General features: G+C 37.6%; 1 protein-coding gene across 1 annotated transcript in view; it reads left to right on the top strand.

Annotated features, from left to right (window-relative positions):
- Positions 1-17,362, top strand: part of LOC131049700 (uncharacterized) — a 44,353-nt gene extending 26,991 nt beyond the window's left edge. The window contains exon 4 of the mRNA XM_057983757.2: positions 16,820-17,362. Coding sequence (XP_057839740.1) covers positions 16,820-16,980 — 161 coding nt within the window. The 3' untranslated portion in view covers positions 16,981-17,362. The remainder of the gene's footprint in view (positions 1-16,819) is intronic.
- Positions 17,363-18,078: the final 716 nt, after the last annotated feature.

The raw sequence follows: 18,078 nt of genomic DNA, 5'->3' as shown, positions 1-18,078 counted from the left end.
GGATAAATTAATCAGATAAAACTACTATAATTATCTGAGCATATATCAATGGCAGATTGAACAACACTCATCATCAGTGGTATACTTTCAAGGGAAAGTGAACATTGACTATTATCCGCTTGCTGTCTTGTCACATTCGTGGGAAGTTAGAATAGTAATACAGTACAAACTGTATACTCTTCTGATAAAATTAAAGTAAACTATATTCTTCAGTCTGATCACAAAACTTAACAGAGAACGATACTTCTTCATTGTTGCAGCTATCTGAGGTAGTGAGATATCTACTGAAGTTGGCAATCTGAGAGCTTCATCCAGAAGTTCTATTTGGGAATATTGTGGTGTTGATTTAGAGGGTTTCAGCGCATCATTCATTCAGAGGATTTCAGGGATAAGTGCAGGTCATTTTCAGAAGTTAAATCATTGTTTGCACAATTATATAAGGGAGTATGGTCAGTATTTTCTAGCCATAGTTGCAGCAAGGCGGCACCCTAGGAGTGGTGCGATTTGGGTTAGAGAGGCTGCAAAAAATCTTAAGGAAATCATTAAGGAGGCGCTAGAGCTGGAGGAAGGGATCGGTAACATCAGCAAAGGGTGTAGTTGCAGATTTGGCAAATTCCAATCAGGATTTTAGTTGCTTTTTCAGTCAGCCTTTACATTGGAGTAATGATTTTCTGTTATTTGTGATATGCATATGCTTGTAGAGAATTCATCAATTCAATAATGGAAGAAGTAGTGATATTTATTGTTTGGGTAATCTAATTGCATAACCTATTTAGTTTTCGGATTTCTTGAAAGGCTTGAATGAATGTTGCAATTGCTTTTTTGATAAACCCTTGCAAAAATACAAAAAAATTATAAAATCAGAAACTACAAAACCAAACCAAATCACAGTTGCAAACAAACCAACAAAATATAAGCACAGAGGCCAAAGGGGTCTTCACAAAATGCTCCTTCAAACCTTGGAGCTTGCTGTTGCTATTGCTAGTTGTTTTCTGGAAACGTCAAAATGAGATCACAATGATAGAAATTAGGTTTTTTTTACCCATTTAGAATGAGCTGGGTTGTGGGGGCCACTTGAAGAATAAAATAGTGTTTTTTTTTGCATTTGGGTGAGTTTTTTTTAAAAAATTGCTGCTGAAAACGGGGCCAGTCGGCTCTCGTCTAAGATGTCCTCGGCTGCCCCCCTTCATCCATCTCGTCCCTCCATTTCCACTCGCATTTCTATTTTTTGCAGGTTTTTGGTGACAAGGGGTCGTTGCTTACTTGTCCCCCCATCCTCGAGGCGTTCCTGTTTTTGGGACGCCTGATTTTGCCAAGGAAATGTGTCTCTAGGTAAGCTTGTTACAAATTGAAGATTTCAAACTTCAAAGGATTTAGTGTTATAGTGGTTGACAATTTTATCATTCCATACATTAATAAAATTGCACAGAGATTGCCCTTGGTAGGCACAAGATACAAGAAGATTTCTATGTGGTAGGCATAGGAGAAATTGATAAGGTTTCAGGAGTGCAAACTTTGGGAAAATTTACATAAATTTATAAGACTATGGAACTAAGGTTTTGATTAGAAGGTAAAGATGTAGTGTTACAAGGCATTACTAGTGGCTCTCCTAGGGTTATATCAACAAAAATAATGTAGAGGTGTTTTAGGAGTGGACAAGTAGCATGGGCAACACAATGCTTAGTAACTTCTACAACCATTACAAGTAAGAAATCTCATCATGTGGACGTGTTGATGTGTGTTTTAGGCACATAACATTCAGAATAAAATGCCAAAGTAATTTACCCTCTCTTGAACAAAATCACCTTAGATGCTAAGGGTAAGATCAACTAAAATGATTCCAAGGTTTCTACATGTCAAGTCTTGACGAGTGGGTAACTCAATGGTCGATGTGAATTGCTGTTTTCACTTGGGGACTTACACAAATGTTCAAATTAACTTCATAGATGGATATGCGGGATGGGTGTGCTGATAACTTAGGATATTGTAATGTAGTTCTGGATTCAATTCTAACAAGACTTACTAAAAAAAGGGCAAAAGGAATAGGGTTTAGGAAATCTATTCTAAGCCTAGGAATGTAGGAAATGATGAACAAATTCAGTGGAATCAAACTAGGCAGGGTCTCACCATCAAATCGAACAGATCTTGACACGAGCTTAGGAATTTTCAAACTATTACCATCAAGCATTGAGACCATCCAAGTTGATGTATAACAATGGATATGTAATAATTGAAGTTAAGTTTGCATAAATTTCCAGTTGACCATGCAAGGTGCTCTTACCAACGGCAAGGGGGCTAGTGGTATGGATTGAGGATTCCACACAAATATACTCAACAAATCTTCCACTCAATCTAACAAACATAAAAACAAATTCTAATCTATAATTCTAATCTAACTTGGAGGAATTGAGAACTTTGAATGCAAAACAACACTTGAAAGACAAAATCACCATCAAGTCGAACAATGATTTATATTCAAATAGCTGCAGCATATACCAACAATTCTACAAAAACTCTCTCTTACAAATGAGAGACAACGAGGTATATATAGAGTCTCGTACAAAATGGATGGCCAAGATTAAAACTAAATCAAGGGCCAAGATCATGCCAACAAAACCCTAGAATTGCCTTAATTAGGGTCTACATAAAAAATGGAGCCACCAACATATGGCCATGCTAACTCCTCCATGGAAATGCTAGGTAAGGTATCCTGCTGTAAATCAATCATGTCCAACGCATCCGAGCAAGCATCCAAAGTGTTCTCCCAATTTGACATGAGCTTCTGCGAACTATGAACATGAATCAAGAAAGAGACCAAATCATCCATTTGACTCTTCTTCAAAGAGTCCAACTGACAAAAATACATAAGTTTCATCTTGTCTCTTAATTCTGCTAAGTGTAAACCACTAGCATCACTGACATCAACCCCCAATAACTCCTCTATTGAGGCAAGGATCTTCAACTGAATTTCATGAATTGATCCTTCCATCTCTGCACAACTCAGTTGTGCGCTCTCATAAGTTGATTTCTTCATGGCTAATGAACAATACCAGCCATGGAAATCGTATCTATCTCCATTGTGCACAACATTCTCCCTAACCAATGTGGACTTAGGAATCTTCTTCAAAGCTCTGAGGCGTGGAATAGTCTTCTCCTGCATAGGTTTGAATTCTTCCCAAACTCCTCCAAAATACTGTATTCTGAACATGAGCCCTGTTGTCCTGTCAAATGCCTGGACAAAGTGAGTAAGGAAATCATCCGCCTATCTCTTTGTATTCTCAATCCATTTCTCCACCTCTGAGAGTGTATCTCTCGTTGCCTCATAATGTGAATGTAGTCCACGATCAATTGCAATAGGAGAAATAAGGGTGAGATTCTCACGACTTACCTCTGCAATGTACTCTCTAAGTCTGATATTCTCTTCTTTGTACTTCTACTTTTCTTCAATTTCTCTATCCAATCTCACACTGATTGCCCTAAGGTTATCACCAACCTCCTGAAATTCTTGTTCTCTTGTAGTTCGGCTGAGGGCAACTGAAGTGATCTGGAAATCCATGGGAGTAGCAATGTCTGCCGTCACACCTGCAATGGGAACACCCACCTGTGCAATCCGCATTCCTGTCTCATCTCTAGCTATGTGTGACAAAATCTCAGCTCTCTTAGGCTCTTTCTGCTTATTGCTCCTAGCTAAGTAGTCATAAATGTCATCAATAGGCTGTGCCTCTATCATTTTCTTAGTTTTCTCCATACTCTTCATCAGCCAATTAGGAATAGCGGCCATCTCCATACCATCATCAAGACACATATCTCGATCAAGCTCTCTCAATGCCGAGATAACATCATCATCATCATCAAGATTATTCCTGGTCAAATCATATACATTCTTCCCCAAACTAACCTCTAAAAGGATAGTAGGGGATCCCAACTGATCATCATCCTCATTAGGTGGGGCAGATGTCGCTGTGGCATGTAAATCCTAAATATTCTCTGGTAATATCATTGTGTTGGAACATTGCTCGAACTCCCTGTTCTGCTCTGGCATTTCAACTTCCTTAATTGATGAGACACTGAGAGATGGTGAAGGAATGATAGGCGAAGGAATGGTAATCTTTTGTTTCTTCTTCTTGACCTCCTCAATCTTCTTCCCTCTAGCTTTGACTTCTCCTAGTGTGTTCTTCCTTCTCTTGGGAGCTTGAGTCTCCTCATCCGCATGAATCCTAACATCACTGATAATCCTCTGATCATCCTTGGAAGCGGATTCCTCCTGTTTCATCTTTTCATAAGTGAAGGTGACACCCATATCAACTAACTTGTTCATCTGAATATCCACCCATGCTTGGGAGAAACTCAAGACCTCTCTCATCAATACATTCAAATCTATTTCTTCTGATTCTGACCAATTAGGCAATAAGATCACCTTCTTCATTTCATTTTCATACTGTGGATGCGTATGATCCCTGTCATCTAACACTTGGTCAAGAATGAGAAAAAGTTCACACTTCCTCATGAAATCCACTAACATTCTGGACCACATTCGTCTCTTCACTGCCTACTCGTCCATCAGGTTGGCTCAATAATCTTCTATGTCTACCTTGTTGATGAACTTTTCTCCTCTGATCCTTCCAACTTTCTTATCTGGATCAAACCTTTCTCTTTTCTTATATGTTTCAAATCGATAGAATGCGAACTCCTCACTTGTTGTGCTGCCTGCTAAGGCGGACTGGCAAACCTCCAACGTTTTCCCAACTGAAATAGGAAATGTCATGCCCATCTTGTGCTTCTCTTTTTGAATGGAATCAAACTCCAGAAGTTGTCTCACCACTTCCAACAAGATCACTCTGTCAGAAGGATACCTAGGAAGCCTGTAGGGTTTGGATTGAAATCCATGAATCCTAAGGTATGTGAAAGTGGGAAACTAAATATACCACGATCCATATTTCTCTATCAGCTACGTTTCCTCCTTGGACAACCTCTTGTGAACTCCACCTTGCAACATCCACGTGATGTACATTGTGAATACATCATTCACTCTTATAATCTTCAATTCTATACATGTTCAATTGTGGATAACGCTCATAACTCTTGAACTGTCCTTGTCCATTCCCGACTTCACATCTGCAAATCAATCCTTTGTACGTAACAAACCGTGCAAGCAGGTACACCAAATAGGAAGTCATGGCGAATGACTTGGACCGCTCCACATTCCTCAGCTGAAAGTCTAGATTTTCACTTATGATTCTAGATCAATTTATTAAAGTTCCTTTTAGACAATCCTGGATGAAATAGAACATCCATCCATCGTATATTGCACCCTGCAGCATCCCCATCACTCGGTTAAGCATGAATACTAAATCACTATATTCCTCTTTGAAGTCTGTGCACATGAGTGTCTTGGGAGCCTTGGAATGATGAGTCCTAGGCTCGATCATCCACTCCTTATTCACCACGGTCTTGCACGCATCCGTCTTCTTCTTATATTGGTCTTCATATTCATCTTAGTTATATCCTTCATGTTTGCTCCACATGGAATTCCAAACAACTCAGCAATCGTATCCTCAGCAAGGTAGGCAGTGACGACACCCTTAGGAGTCTTGATCATTCGGGAGCGAGGATTATAACATCGTGCACACTCCAAGATAAGCTCGCTACACTGTATGGATTGCGGAAATCTAGCGGCTTGATAAATGCCACTTTTCATGATGTTCACATAGGTTGGGGAAGGGATCTGGCTTCCAATTCCGAACATACGTTGTCGCATCTGGTTCATGTTTAGGAAATGCATGTTCGTGTTTGCAATCTCCTTCCATCTGGATGACATCTTGGATTCTGGATAGAATTCAGTCTCAAGTATCTTCTGTTGTTCTCTCCTTTCTTTGAGTCCAGACTTCATGCACTTGTACGAAGCTTGAAGTTAGAACTTAGGAAAAAATAATATTCTTGACAAAATTCTTGATGTCTAAATGATTTAGACTAATTTGGGTATGGAAATCAGGAAAATAATGCACACTTTTGATAGATTTCAACAATTGAATGCAAAAATGTGACAAGGTTAGGGTATAGAACCCTCATTAAGTTCATTAAAATCAATAATTTTCAGACCAAAGTCTGGAAACACCTCCTTATACTTAGAAATTATGTTCAAATTAGAGTGCAAAGGAGTATACTGGATCAACATTGACTAAGGAAAGGTGTGAAAGGTTGTGTTTTCACACAAAACTAAGTCTGAAGACACCTTTCGAAGTCAACAATGGCCGCCAACAAATCTGAAGACAACCTGCAACTTCACAAAACTTTTGAGATAGAGTCTCATTTATTCTGATATACTAATATATTTAAAGATGTTTAATGTGTAAACTCTTTAATTTGTCATGTGTGTGACTCCATGACTTCATGGGGCCTCTGTGAACATTATTGAAGGGTGACGACTTTTCAATAATGAACACTTGTTTCAAATTGATATTGTAAGGTGACGATTTTACAATTATCAATTTATCTATCTTGATGGATATCATGTGACTTGATATTTGTGGACATGTCATGATAGTATATATATCTCTAAGACAATATGGTAGATATCAGTTGGTCGATATCATTAAATAAACCATAATTATGATAGAGATATTCATCATGTATATTATGAACATAATATTCGTGGACATGCCTGTTGATGTGTCTTTTGTACACGACCAAACACATAATAAAATACCTAAAGGTACCTTATCCTCTATTGAACAAAGTTTCCCGACTGCTGAAGATCTCGCCGAAGGATCAATCGGAGTAACTCCAAGGTTCTGATATGTAGGTTCTCTACGTATGGATAAGCTCTTTGCGGTACGATGTGATTTTGCTGGAATCACAAGGGGACTTACTTTCGACGACCTGAATGTCTGATTTGCTTTGGATATTACTGGAACGTGGAATTTCACTGGCCCTTGATTTTGAAAAAAAGGAAAAACGATAAGGGTTGGAATGAGATCTATTTCTAATGCTAAGAACGTAAGAGCAATGAATGACTTTCGATGAAATTCTAACTAAGTCTTGCTTTGACATCCTAGGATCATCTCCACAAGATTAGTGATCACCGCTAAAAGCATGGACACCATCAGGTTGATGCATATCAATGAAGAAGCGATAATTGAAGTTAAGCTTAAGCTAAATGATTCCAGTTGACTACGCAAGGCAAGTCTGCAATCAACAAACCGCTAGTAGTATGGATATACGAGTTTCACCGTTGATCATACAAATTTCTTCCATTCACCTAATAACATGAAATCAAATTTGAGAAGTATAGAGACCATGCAAATTGTTGAATCGACCCATAGAATTCACCATTTCTTCAATGAAGTTTACAAGTCTTTTGCAGCAATATCTTGGCAACAATCTTTGCCTTCTCTTTCTACTCTACTCTAACTATTTCCTACTCTCTGACTATTCACTATTAACTAACTATTCACCCCCTATTAACTATTAACCTTTACAAATGAGGAGCCAGGGCTTTATATAGAGAACCCTTTACAAACAGACGACTCTGATTGACTTAGAACCAATGGCTAGGATTACAAGATAGAAACCCTAATTAGGGTTTGTTACAACAAACTTCCTTAGCCAATGAGAAAATTACATTCCAGGAGTGAGGACCAATAGGAAGCAGGGGTAGGTACACCGAAGTTTGTGATGCTTCTGATAAATTAGGTACATTGAATTTGGACATGCTGAGGTGGACAAATCCGACTGGAGGAAAAATGACTGGGATGCCACCTTGTTTGACGTCTTTGTCTTGGTTGATCCTCCTCTGTCCTTGATGTGATGAATGATATACCTCCTTGACTCCCATGTGCTTGATGAGGCTTCCTTACTGTCATGTCTTCTTCCTCCGGTAGCATATCTCGCCTTGAAGTGCTGGCGAAGTGAAGGTTTTGGAGGTAGATGGCAACTCCTAGAACACATGTAGTCCACCTTTATGCCTTTGGAATGTCCTTGATGATGATGGTCTAGAATAGGTCGTCCTTGTCCTGGCCTGATCTCCTCCCATCTGCAAAACAAACCAAAGGATGATTAAGCACATATGACATATTCATTTCAACATAGCATTTTCCACCTTAAATCATTAATGAGAAGACATCAAAATGGAATTTCGCTCAATATCCTCTCCAGGGACAGGCCCTATTAGATTTTTGCACTGGACCCTTTGGAAGGGTCAAGAGCGAATTTTGTCAAAGTTGTTCAATCAGACCTCCTTTTGAACATTACTCCACCAAGATCAAGTCATTCACCTCCAAAATTGCCAAGGACAAGGTTTTGCTCAAGGACCTAGGCAAAATACTAGACCACTTAGGAATTTCGCTCTGGACCCTTTGGAAGGGTCAGGAGCGAAATTTGCATTCTTGGCTCAAATTCTTCTCACTTTGTTCTTACTTGATTCTTACCTTTGGATCTATCTCTCAACATAACAATGCTTGCTTGACCTCAAAATGGCTAAAAAGGAGAATTTCGCTAAAAACCATGGCCAGGGACAGGACCTATTTAGGATTTCGCCCTGGACCCTTTGGAAGGGTCAGGAGCGAAATTCTAGTTTAAGCTCAAAATCTTGATCATTGGTGGCCACAATTAATTCTAAGGCATGCCTAGGGGTCCTTCCAAGCTCAATCTACCTTGATCCACACTTAGCTTGACACAAAAATGAAAGGAGAAGGTGGATTTTAGGAATTTCGCTTTGGACCCTTTGGAAGGGTCAGGAGGGAAATTCTTCTTTTGAGCATATTTCTTCATTTTTTCAACCCCAATCCACCTCAAAGGTCAAGGAAACGTTACCCCATTCCTCTCTAGGCCAAAAATACCAAAAGTTTGACTTGCTTTGAAGGGGAAATAGGTGATCTTAGGAATTTCGCTCTGGACCTTTGGAAGGGTCAGGAGCGAAATTCTAGTTTTTGCTCAATTCCTTCACATTTATTGATCACTAGCAACTCAAAGCCATTCCTAAGGACAAATCCAATCCTATCTCACCTTGACCCACACTTGACTTGGCACAAAATTGGGAGAAAAGAGTGGTTTTGTGGATTTTCGCTCTGGACCCTTTGGAAGGGCTAGGAGCGAAATTCACCTTCTAGGCTTGATATTTCATCTTTTCAACTCCAATCTTCCCTGAAAGGCAAAAATACAGCACTCCACTTGCATCCAGGCCATAAGAACCAAGGCCTTGACCTCATCTAAGGAGAAAATGGGTGTTTTCAAGAATTTCGCTCTGGACCCTTTGGAAGGGTCAGGAGCGAAATTCAAGTTTTAGGCTAAAATCCTTCATCTCCTTCTCCTTTAGTCACTCCCTAAGGCAAAAACATGTCAAACACTTCCCAACATGCCTTACAAACTAAGAACTTGGTCTGAATAAGGAAAAAATTGAGGTCTATGGGGATTTTCGCTCTGGACCCTTTGGAAGGGTCAGGAGCGAAATCCATGTCCTTGGTTGGTATCCCACTTCCTTCATCCAATTGTCCTTCAAACTTGATCGAATTCAAGCTCCTTTCTTCTCACTTAAGTGAATCTACCATCAAATTAGCTCAAGGCAAGGTCATTTTCAAAATTTTAGGCAAGATAGGGGGTCAAACTGAGGATTTCGCTTTGGACCTAGGCCAAGGATAGGACCTATAGGGAATTTCGCTCTGGACCCTTTGGAAGGGTCAAGAGTGAAATTCCCATTCTAGGTTGATTTTCACCATTTCATCGCATCAAACCTCCTCTCCAAGGTAAATGTGCATCCAAGGCCTTCAAATCATTCCTTAGAAGCTCCAAACTTGGTCAAGTTAAAGAGCAAAATGGAGAAAAAATGAATTTCACTCTGGACCCTTTGGAAGGGTCAGGAGCGAAATTCTTGTTTTGGTAAAAAATCCTTCATTCTTTCACATTCTATCACCTCAAAAGGCAAAGACACATCATTCTCCTTCCAACTGTGCCCAAGGAACAAGGTTTGCGTGCAAACAAAGAGGAAAAAAGGTCTCTTCTAAGAATTTTGCTCTGGACCCTTTGGAAGGGTCAGGAGCAAAATTCTTGTCTTCGACAAAATCCACATTTTCCAATGCCTTCAATCACTTCCTAGGGCTAGAACATACCAATTTACTCTTATCATGTCCAAGGAACAAGACTTTTAGTGCAAACAAGGAGAAAAAAGGTGTCTAGTGAGAATTTCGCTCTGGACCCTTTGGAAGGGTCAGGAGCGAAATTCACATTTAGGCTCAAATCTTGACTTCATTTCTCACATTTCTTCATCCAAACAAGTGTTTTGCCCTCAATAATGCCTGGGAATAAGTTAGTTCTAAGTTTGGGTCAAAGTAGAATGTCTTATGGAGAATTTCGCTCTGGACCCTTTGGAAGGGTCAGGAGCGAAATTGAAATTCGCCGTGGACCCTTTGGAAGGGTCAGGAGCGAAATTTGACATTTTGGTCTCTTTGTCAGGATTCATGTATGGAATATAACATTTTCTTATACTTTAAGTTATATTCCATATATACTGTCAGGATGTTTGAGAGTGGTTTCGGACCTCCAGGAGTTATAATGCAAAATCTATTTTTTGGAGGATTCTTCAATTTTCCAGACAGTCAAATTTCAGGATTAGGAGGACATTCCAGACAGCCAAATTTCAGGACATTTGATTAGGGCGTGGTTGTGCCTACTTGCTTGGTATGACTGGCTTAGACTGTGGCTCGTCCTCCATCTTGGATGGAGCTCTGCCTCTAGCTGCACCTGGCACTGACAATGACTCCTCATCCTCCTCAATGTCATCCAGTGTGAAACCAAATCCACCCCCTCCTCCTCCATAGCCTGCCTCTCCAAATCGATGTCATCCTCTATAAACAATGGAGGCTGTTCTTGTGATGTCCAATCATTGTAAGGATCTAATCATCCAAGTCAATTGGACCAGTTGGTGCTTCCTCTACCTTCCTTACGCGCACCCGAAGATTATATTGCACAAAGACAAGGTCATTGAGGTGTTTTTGAGCTAACTTGCTCCTCTTCTTTGTGTGGATGGCCTCAAACAAGCTCTAATTGTGCTCACAACTCGATGAACTACAAGGCTGACATAAGATTCTGATGACAAATTTTTGAGATTTTGGGTATTTCCACCCTAACTTTGCCACCAAGCATCTGCAAAATAAAATTAGGTTGAGGGTAGCACCCCTCGTAGGGGTCTGAGGGTGAGAAAGAGAGGGGTAGAGAGATAGGTCTAGATCTTGGGGGAGAGAGGAGAGAGTGAGATGGAGAGTGGTAGAGAGGGGGATAGAGGAAGAGTGATAGGGAGATAGATAGGTCTAAAATTCGGGGCAGATAAAGTGAGTGAGATAGAGAGAGTGAGAGAATGCTGATAGGAGCATATTGATTACTGAAATTTGGCTGTTTGAAAATTTAAAAGATCTTCTAAAACCTAGAATTTGCATTATAACTCCTAAAGATTTGAAACCACTCTCAAACATCCTGCCAATATATACATGAAATATAATGTGACTTATACTTAAATGTTATATTTCATGTATATATTTTGATGAAGAGAATGAGATTGACTTGAAAAAAAAACCGATGGAAATCAGTTTGCAAGTGTGTTTTTCCCCTTCTCAGCAAAAAACAAGACAAAAAATGATGAAATGAAACTCATTTTTGCTGTTTTTTGCCTTTAGTCATTGGCGGGCAAGTTTTTTTCACTTACAAAAACTCAGCGAGTTTTCGGTGAGTTTTTCCCAAAAACTTGACGAGTTTTTTCTGGTGAGTTAAAGTCATAAAAACTTGCCAGGGAAAAATACTAGCGAGTTTTTTAAAACGTGCCGGAAACTCGGCGAGTAGTCCAACTATGGCTACTCCTTATAGGCATCGAAGAAGATTCAAGAAGGAAACTGAAAAAAAATTAAGGAACTTTTGGAGATGGGTAAGATTAGGCCAAGCTCTAGCCCTTGTGAATTTTCAATTGTATCAATGAAAAAGAAAGATGAGGAATGTGCATAGATTTTAGGACATTAAACCAAAAAACTATAAAGAATGGATATCCAATTTCTAGAATTGATGAGTTGATAGATGGGGCAACATACTCTAAAAAATCGATTTCTGATTTGGGTATCATTAATTATTGGCGAGACAAGAAGCTGTGCATAAAATTGCTTTTTTATGTCATTTTGTGCATTTTGAGTGTTTAGTTATACCTTTTGGTTTAACAAATTCAAATCATGTAAGAACCATGTGTTCAAAAATCAGTTGAGGAAGTTCATGTTAGTATTCTTTGATGATATATTGATCTGTACAACAAATCATGGGAGGAAAATCTACAACATTTGACTGAATTTTTGGGAATATTGGAGCAATAACCTTTTTGCACTGAGGAATCAAAATGTGAGTTTGGGTTGATAGAGATTCTCTATCTAGGACATGTTATTAGTTGTCAAGGAGTGCAAGTCAATGAATAAAAGATACAAGTCATTTTAGATTGATCCTCTTTGATAAATTTAACTCAATTGTGAGGGTTTTTTGTAATTTACAGTTGTTGCAGAAGATTTTTCGAAGGAATTTTTCAACTAGTCATTCCATTGACAGATTTAACCTAGAAAGGAGCTTTCACATGGATAGAGATTGCTGAATAGGCTTTTGGTAATCTTAAGAAATTAGTAAGTTCATGTCTTGTACTAGAAATTTTAGATTTCTCACTTCCTTTTGTTCTAGAATGTGATGCCTTAGGTGAAGGAGGAGTTGTGGTATTAATGCAAAAGGGACATCTAAGCTTGGCTATGCAATTTCGCAAGTGGCCCTCTATCCTTTTTAGATTGATCCAATAGCCTTTGAAAGTTAAAGTTGAGACATCAAAAATAATTATTCAATATATTATAAGGAGATGCTAGCTAAAATGCATGCTCTAGACAAATTTAGACAATATTTTGTTTGTGGAAGGTTTGTTGTTGAAACAAATCACAACAATTTTGAGGTTATTTCTTAGCCGAAGATATCTAAATGACAGATAACAAAAATGGGTAAGCAATCTTCAAGCCTATGATTTTGACATCGAATACATCAAAGGGAAGAATCATGTCATAGTAGATGCTCTATCAAATAAATTCATTGTCAGAGATTTCTCTTGATTGTAAGGCTAACATAATAGTAGAATATCAGGAGGACACATTTGCCACTGAAATTTTAGAAGAAAAGATCCATGAATGAAAGGTACAAGGTAATAGCTGACCTCATTCTACACAAAGAAAGAATATATCTTATCCTAGGATCGAAGGTAAATGATAAGGTTTTGAGTGTTGCACATGACACACCACTGGCAAGACATCAAGGTTACTTTGAGACCTATCAACAAATTATGGAGAGATTTTCATGGGTTTTAAAGAAGATGTTCTTAAATATGTAAGGGAATAACTTATTTGCAAACAAGATAAAATATAAATGCTTTTCTTGCAGGGTATTACAGCCATAGTTCAAAAAATCGCGGACTCGCCACGGACTCACGAGTCCATCTGAAAGACTTGCGAGTCTTTTGCACGGACTCGCGCATCTTTCAGATGGACTTGTGCGACCCAGAAAAAACGTCATGCAACCTTTAAAAGTGAGTTTTATTTTTATTTTTTTGCCTTCATTTGGCGTAATTGAGGGAGTGAAATATCTCATGAAGGGTTTTTTTGCCAATAGAGAAATAACACCCGACGCCTATATAAAATAATAAAAGTATTTTTGGCCTCGCGGGGCGCTGCCCCTCGACCCCGTCCTGTATTGCGACCCCTTGACCCCAAATTGGGGGCGCTGCCCCCAAACCCCCGTTGAAAAATATAGGGGGAAACTGCGTTGATGGAAGTAGTGAAAATTTAACCTCCGAGTCTGACTAGGCTCCATATAACAACATAATTAGCATTGAAGAAATCTGGGTATTTAGATTTCGTATTTCAAATTTCAAATATTGCGTGTTTGTAGATCATATGACATGTGTAATGTTTCAATTATGGCTCCTATGTTCTCTAAATGCATTAATTTCTTTATTTTTTTTGTAAAACTACGGTTTTTTTTTTGCCGAGTCCTTGCCGAGTCTTTCGCGAGTCTTTCACGAGTCCGAGTCCGAGTCCAAATTTTTGGTTTGCCGAGTCTGAGTTTTTGAACTTTGATTACAACCATTACCAATTTTGAACCTTAAATGGGAAAGCATATCCAGGGATTTTATTACAGGGCTCCCTAACTCACAAGGTAAAGATTGTATATATGTTTTGGTTGATAGAATTACTAAATATGGTCATTTCTTTGTCATATGTACGGAGTTCAAGGCACTTCAAATGCCTGAATTATTTTTCAAAGAGGTTTTTAGATTACATGGATTACCGAAAATCCTAATAACTAATAGAGATAGTTAGTTCTTTTGTTTGTTTTTGCAAGAAATTTCATTTAATAGGAACTGAATCATCTCCCAATACTAGTTATTACCCATAGACTGATGAACAAATAGAAATAGAACAAACGGATTGAAGGCTACTTGCAAAATTACGTCATCAGGCATTAGATATCTTGGATAAAATAGTTTTACTTGGGGAACACTGTTACAATACTACATATTATATGTCCATCGAGATGACACCTTTGAAGGCCTTATATGGTTATGATGCTTTATCCTTTGTGGATTTGGTCATAATAGATAGTGAAGTACTAGGGGCAAAAGATCTAGTCAAACAAAGTCTAATTTTTGGAGTTTGTTAAGGAAAGCTTGTAGAGAACACAAACTCAGGAAAATTATATGTTGATCAACATTGAATTGAGAAAGAAAGCAAAGAAATAAAACAATGATTGAATGTCTGGTTTGATGGAAAGATCTTCCTGCAAAAGATGCTCCATGGGAGAATGTGAAAATTTTTCAGCATCCAAATTTATGATTTGGAGGACCAACAATCTTGGGATGGGTGGAATTTAATTCTCCCTCCTTGAAACTAAACTCACATTAAATATTCCGAAATATAATTTAGGCATTTTGAAATGAGATGCAGTTGTAAATACTAAATATTCATCACAAGATACAGCATAAGACAAAATCAAAATTAGCTATCACAACCTATCATAAGACGACTAAAAATAATGATAGACCTTTGTCTTATAAGACAAAAAAATGATATCAAATGGAATAGTAAAAGACAATGCTTTATTAATTAATGAAATTATAATTAAATTTTAATTCTATCAAAAGTCAAGGGGCATTATGAAGAGTTATGTCTATGAAGAGAACCAGGTGTATAAGAGAAATCAAAAGGGAGAAAGAAGCATCATTGAATGCATTCTATATCTAATTATTCCTCCTTGTGAAGTGTAGACTGTGGTTCAACAACCTGAGGATGAAATCCCTCAGGGTCTGAAATTAGAGGACAAAACCCCCTTAATTTCCCTTGCTGAGTTCATGGATGAAAACCTTTGATTAAAACACATTTGGAGATGATACAAAGATATTTTAGTGAAGATAGATCACTGCAGATTTGAGATAATTAACAACAGATACAAATGATAAGTAGCCTCTTTTTAAAAATAAATTTAAAATATTATATCTGAATTAAAAGAAACTGCTAAAACGGCAGTTTTCTGAAGTTGATATCATATTTGTAATTGACTGTGTTGCAATAATTGTGAGTCAGATTTTATAAAGCTTAAGGGGACATTACAAGGTAACTCCTAACCTGTAGACATGAAATCTCAATAGTATCGCTTCTGTGTACTTGTAAAAAGTTTTACCTTGAACAATTGGGCATCTGATCCCACTTCACATTAGATGAGTTATAGCCTTCATATGAACTGCCGAACAATAGATACATCCAACTTCACAGTCTCGTATGGATTCCATGAGACCTTTGGTAGTGTCTCTCTCTTTACTTCTGTCTACCCAAAGACAAGAAATCGAGGCAAATAGCTTGTTTCTTAATTGTCTACATGCCTCTTTCTCTGTATCTCCATTTTTTTTTTGGAAAATTTATCCATCATTTTTCTTGGTGGCATGGTTTTATATGTAATGTGCTATTTATTCTATTTATTCAGCTAGTAGGAAAAACATAGCAGAATCTGCTTAAGGAATAGACCAAGAGATGGTGATTCCGTGTCTATTAAATTTCAACACAACCAAAGTCCCCTGGAATATCATATTAACAAATTAGAGCATTGACACTAAACAAATCAGAAAACATGGGAACTTACAGTTTCATCACTTTAAAAAGATAAAATAGGGGAACTTACGGTTTCATCACTTTACAAAGATAAAACAAGGGAACTTACAGTTTCACCACTTTACAAAGCTAAAACAAGGGAAGAAAAATACATTCCTTGATTTTAACTGTTGAACATGGAGTGCCATCAAGTTTTTAGTGTGCCAAATGGACAATTACAAACTGTAGTGACAACGATCCTCTATTTACATTAATTCATATTTTAGTCACTGCACTAGTTACCTTTTCTCATATGAAGATCATATTTAGTCCCAAGAACTCCCGGTAATATGATTTGTACCCTTGCAAAGCACATCAGTTGTCATTTGCCTCCCTATTCTTAGCTATTGCTTGAACATCATTTACGCATTCATTTCCACAGCATATTGATGATTGAATTCTGTTTTGACATAAACCCTAGGCTTTATTGTTGCCTATATGCAATAGGTTTTTTGTGTTCACGTTTTACTGACTGCAGTCTTGTTCCTCTGATATGTAACCTATTTACTATCATCGATTTAATATAAGTATCAAAATAGCATAACTTTTAACATAGACTCCAGGCTCTTATTATTTAATATTTGCATCCTACTTTATTCATGATGCTTTTTCTTTGTCTTTGCTTGCAGTGGAAGCTTCTGCTAGATTCTTAGAAGGACAGATGTTCCAAATGGTGCTGCGTAAGCCACAAAGTGGAAATGCTCAGCACATGCGAATTGATTCCATCGTGCCTCTTGCTTCAAACTTTCATCCTGTAATAGAGTATCTTAAAAAGCTTTATCGGACTTGAAAGGTGTCAATTAATCTTGTGATAGAGAGAATGATACTGAAAAAAATCAAGTCATAAGTATTTACACGTTTTCCTGCCATCAGCAAAAATCTGAACCTTTTGTTGTCCAATTATGATATATTATAGCAGATATATCATATAACCTATAAATTCCTTTTTTTTCACTCTAATAACTAGAAAACCTGAATTATTAGTTTCTTTAAGGAGTAATGAACTCCTCATGATCATATATTTTCACACAGAAATGTGGTGCTGGGATTATTTGTTCAGGTTCTTCACAGATCTGTTTATATATATCTTCTGCCTATATATAATTTTTGTGCAGACAAGGGGACCTTAACAAAAATTTCAGAGCTATGGAATAGCATTTTTTATTAGCAAATATTTTAGCTTCCATTATTTTGTATAATTTGCTAGTGGCTCATTTGGTGGGTGCTTTTGAAGATTCTGCCCTTAACATGTTTAAAGTTTCGAGACCCTTTGTGGCGTATCATCTAAACATTCTCACTTGGATGTAACAGATTGTAAGCTATTAATCTGGCAAGGCTATAAATTCATTTCCATTGAAAATATTTTATATAACTGGAAGCCATAGTTACCCTGTTCAAAACAATTGATTCATTTGGAGGATAAACAATCAGAAATCTGAATGATTGTAAAATATCTATAGCAATTGAAAAATCCAGATAGAATTTGACAAATCCAGCTGGCCTAAAAAATATGGATCATTGTTGATTTAAATCAAATTGATGACACCCCTCACATACTCATGCTCTGATACCAAATTGATGACACAATCCCTCACATACATGCTCTGATACCTTATGAATTAGCACACTTGGTCTCTTACACCTCAGATAGACCTTTTAATCCTCAATAGACTTCCTGTCATAAAAGGGACAGGCACTAGAACAGCAAATAACCGAATTTTATAACAACACATTCTAGGCGACTGGAACTTCCAGAAACACAACATAATAAAAGAGCAATACAATAACCATTCCAATATCAATTTTATGACAAACAACTGAATCAAAAAATGACATGAATGATTAGTTTATTTTTGTTTGCACAAAAAGATAACTATAATAAAATCAT

The sequence above is a fragment of the Cryptomeria japonica genome, chromosome 1 (genome assembly GCF_030272615.1).
Source record: "Cryptomeria japonica chromosome 1, Sugi_1.0, whole genome shotgun sequence".
NCBI lineage: Eukaryota > Viridiplantae > Streptophyta > Pinopsida > Cupressales > Cupressaceae > Cryptomeria > Cryptomeria japonica.
This window is presented reverse-complemented; position numbering and strand designations above follow the sequence as displayed.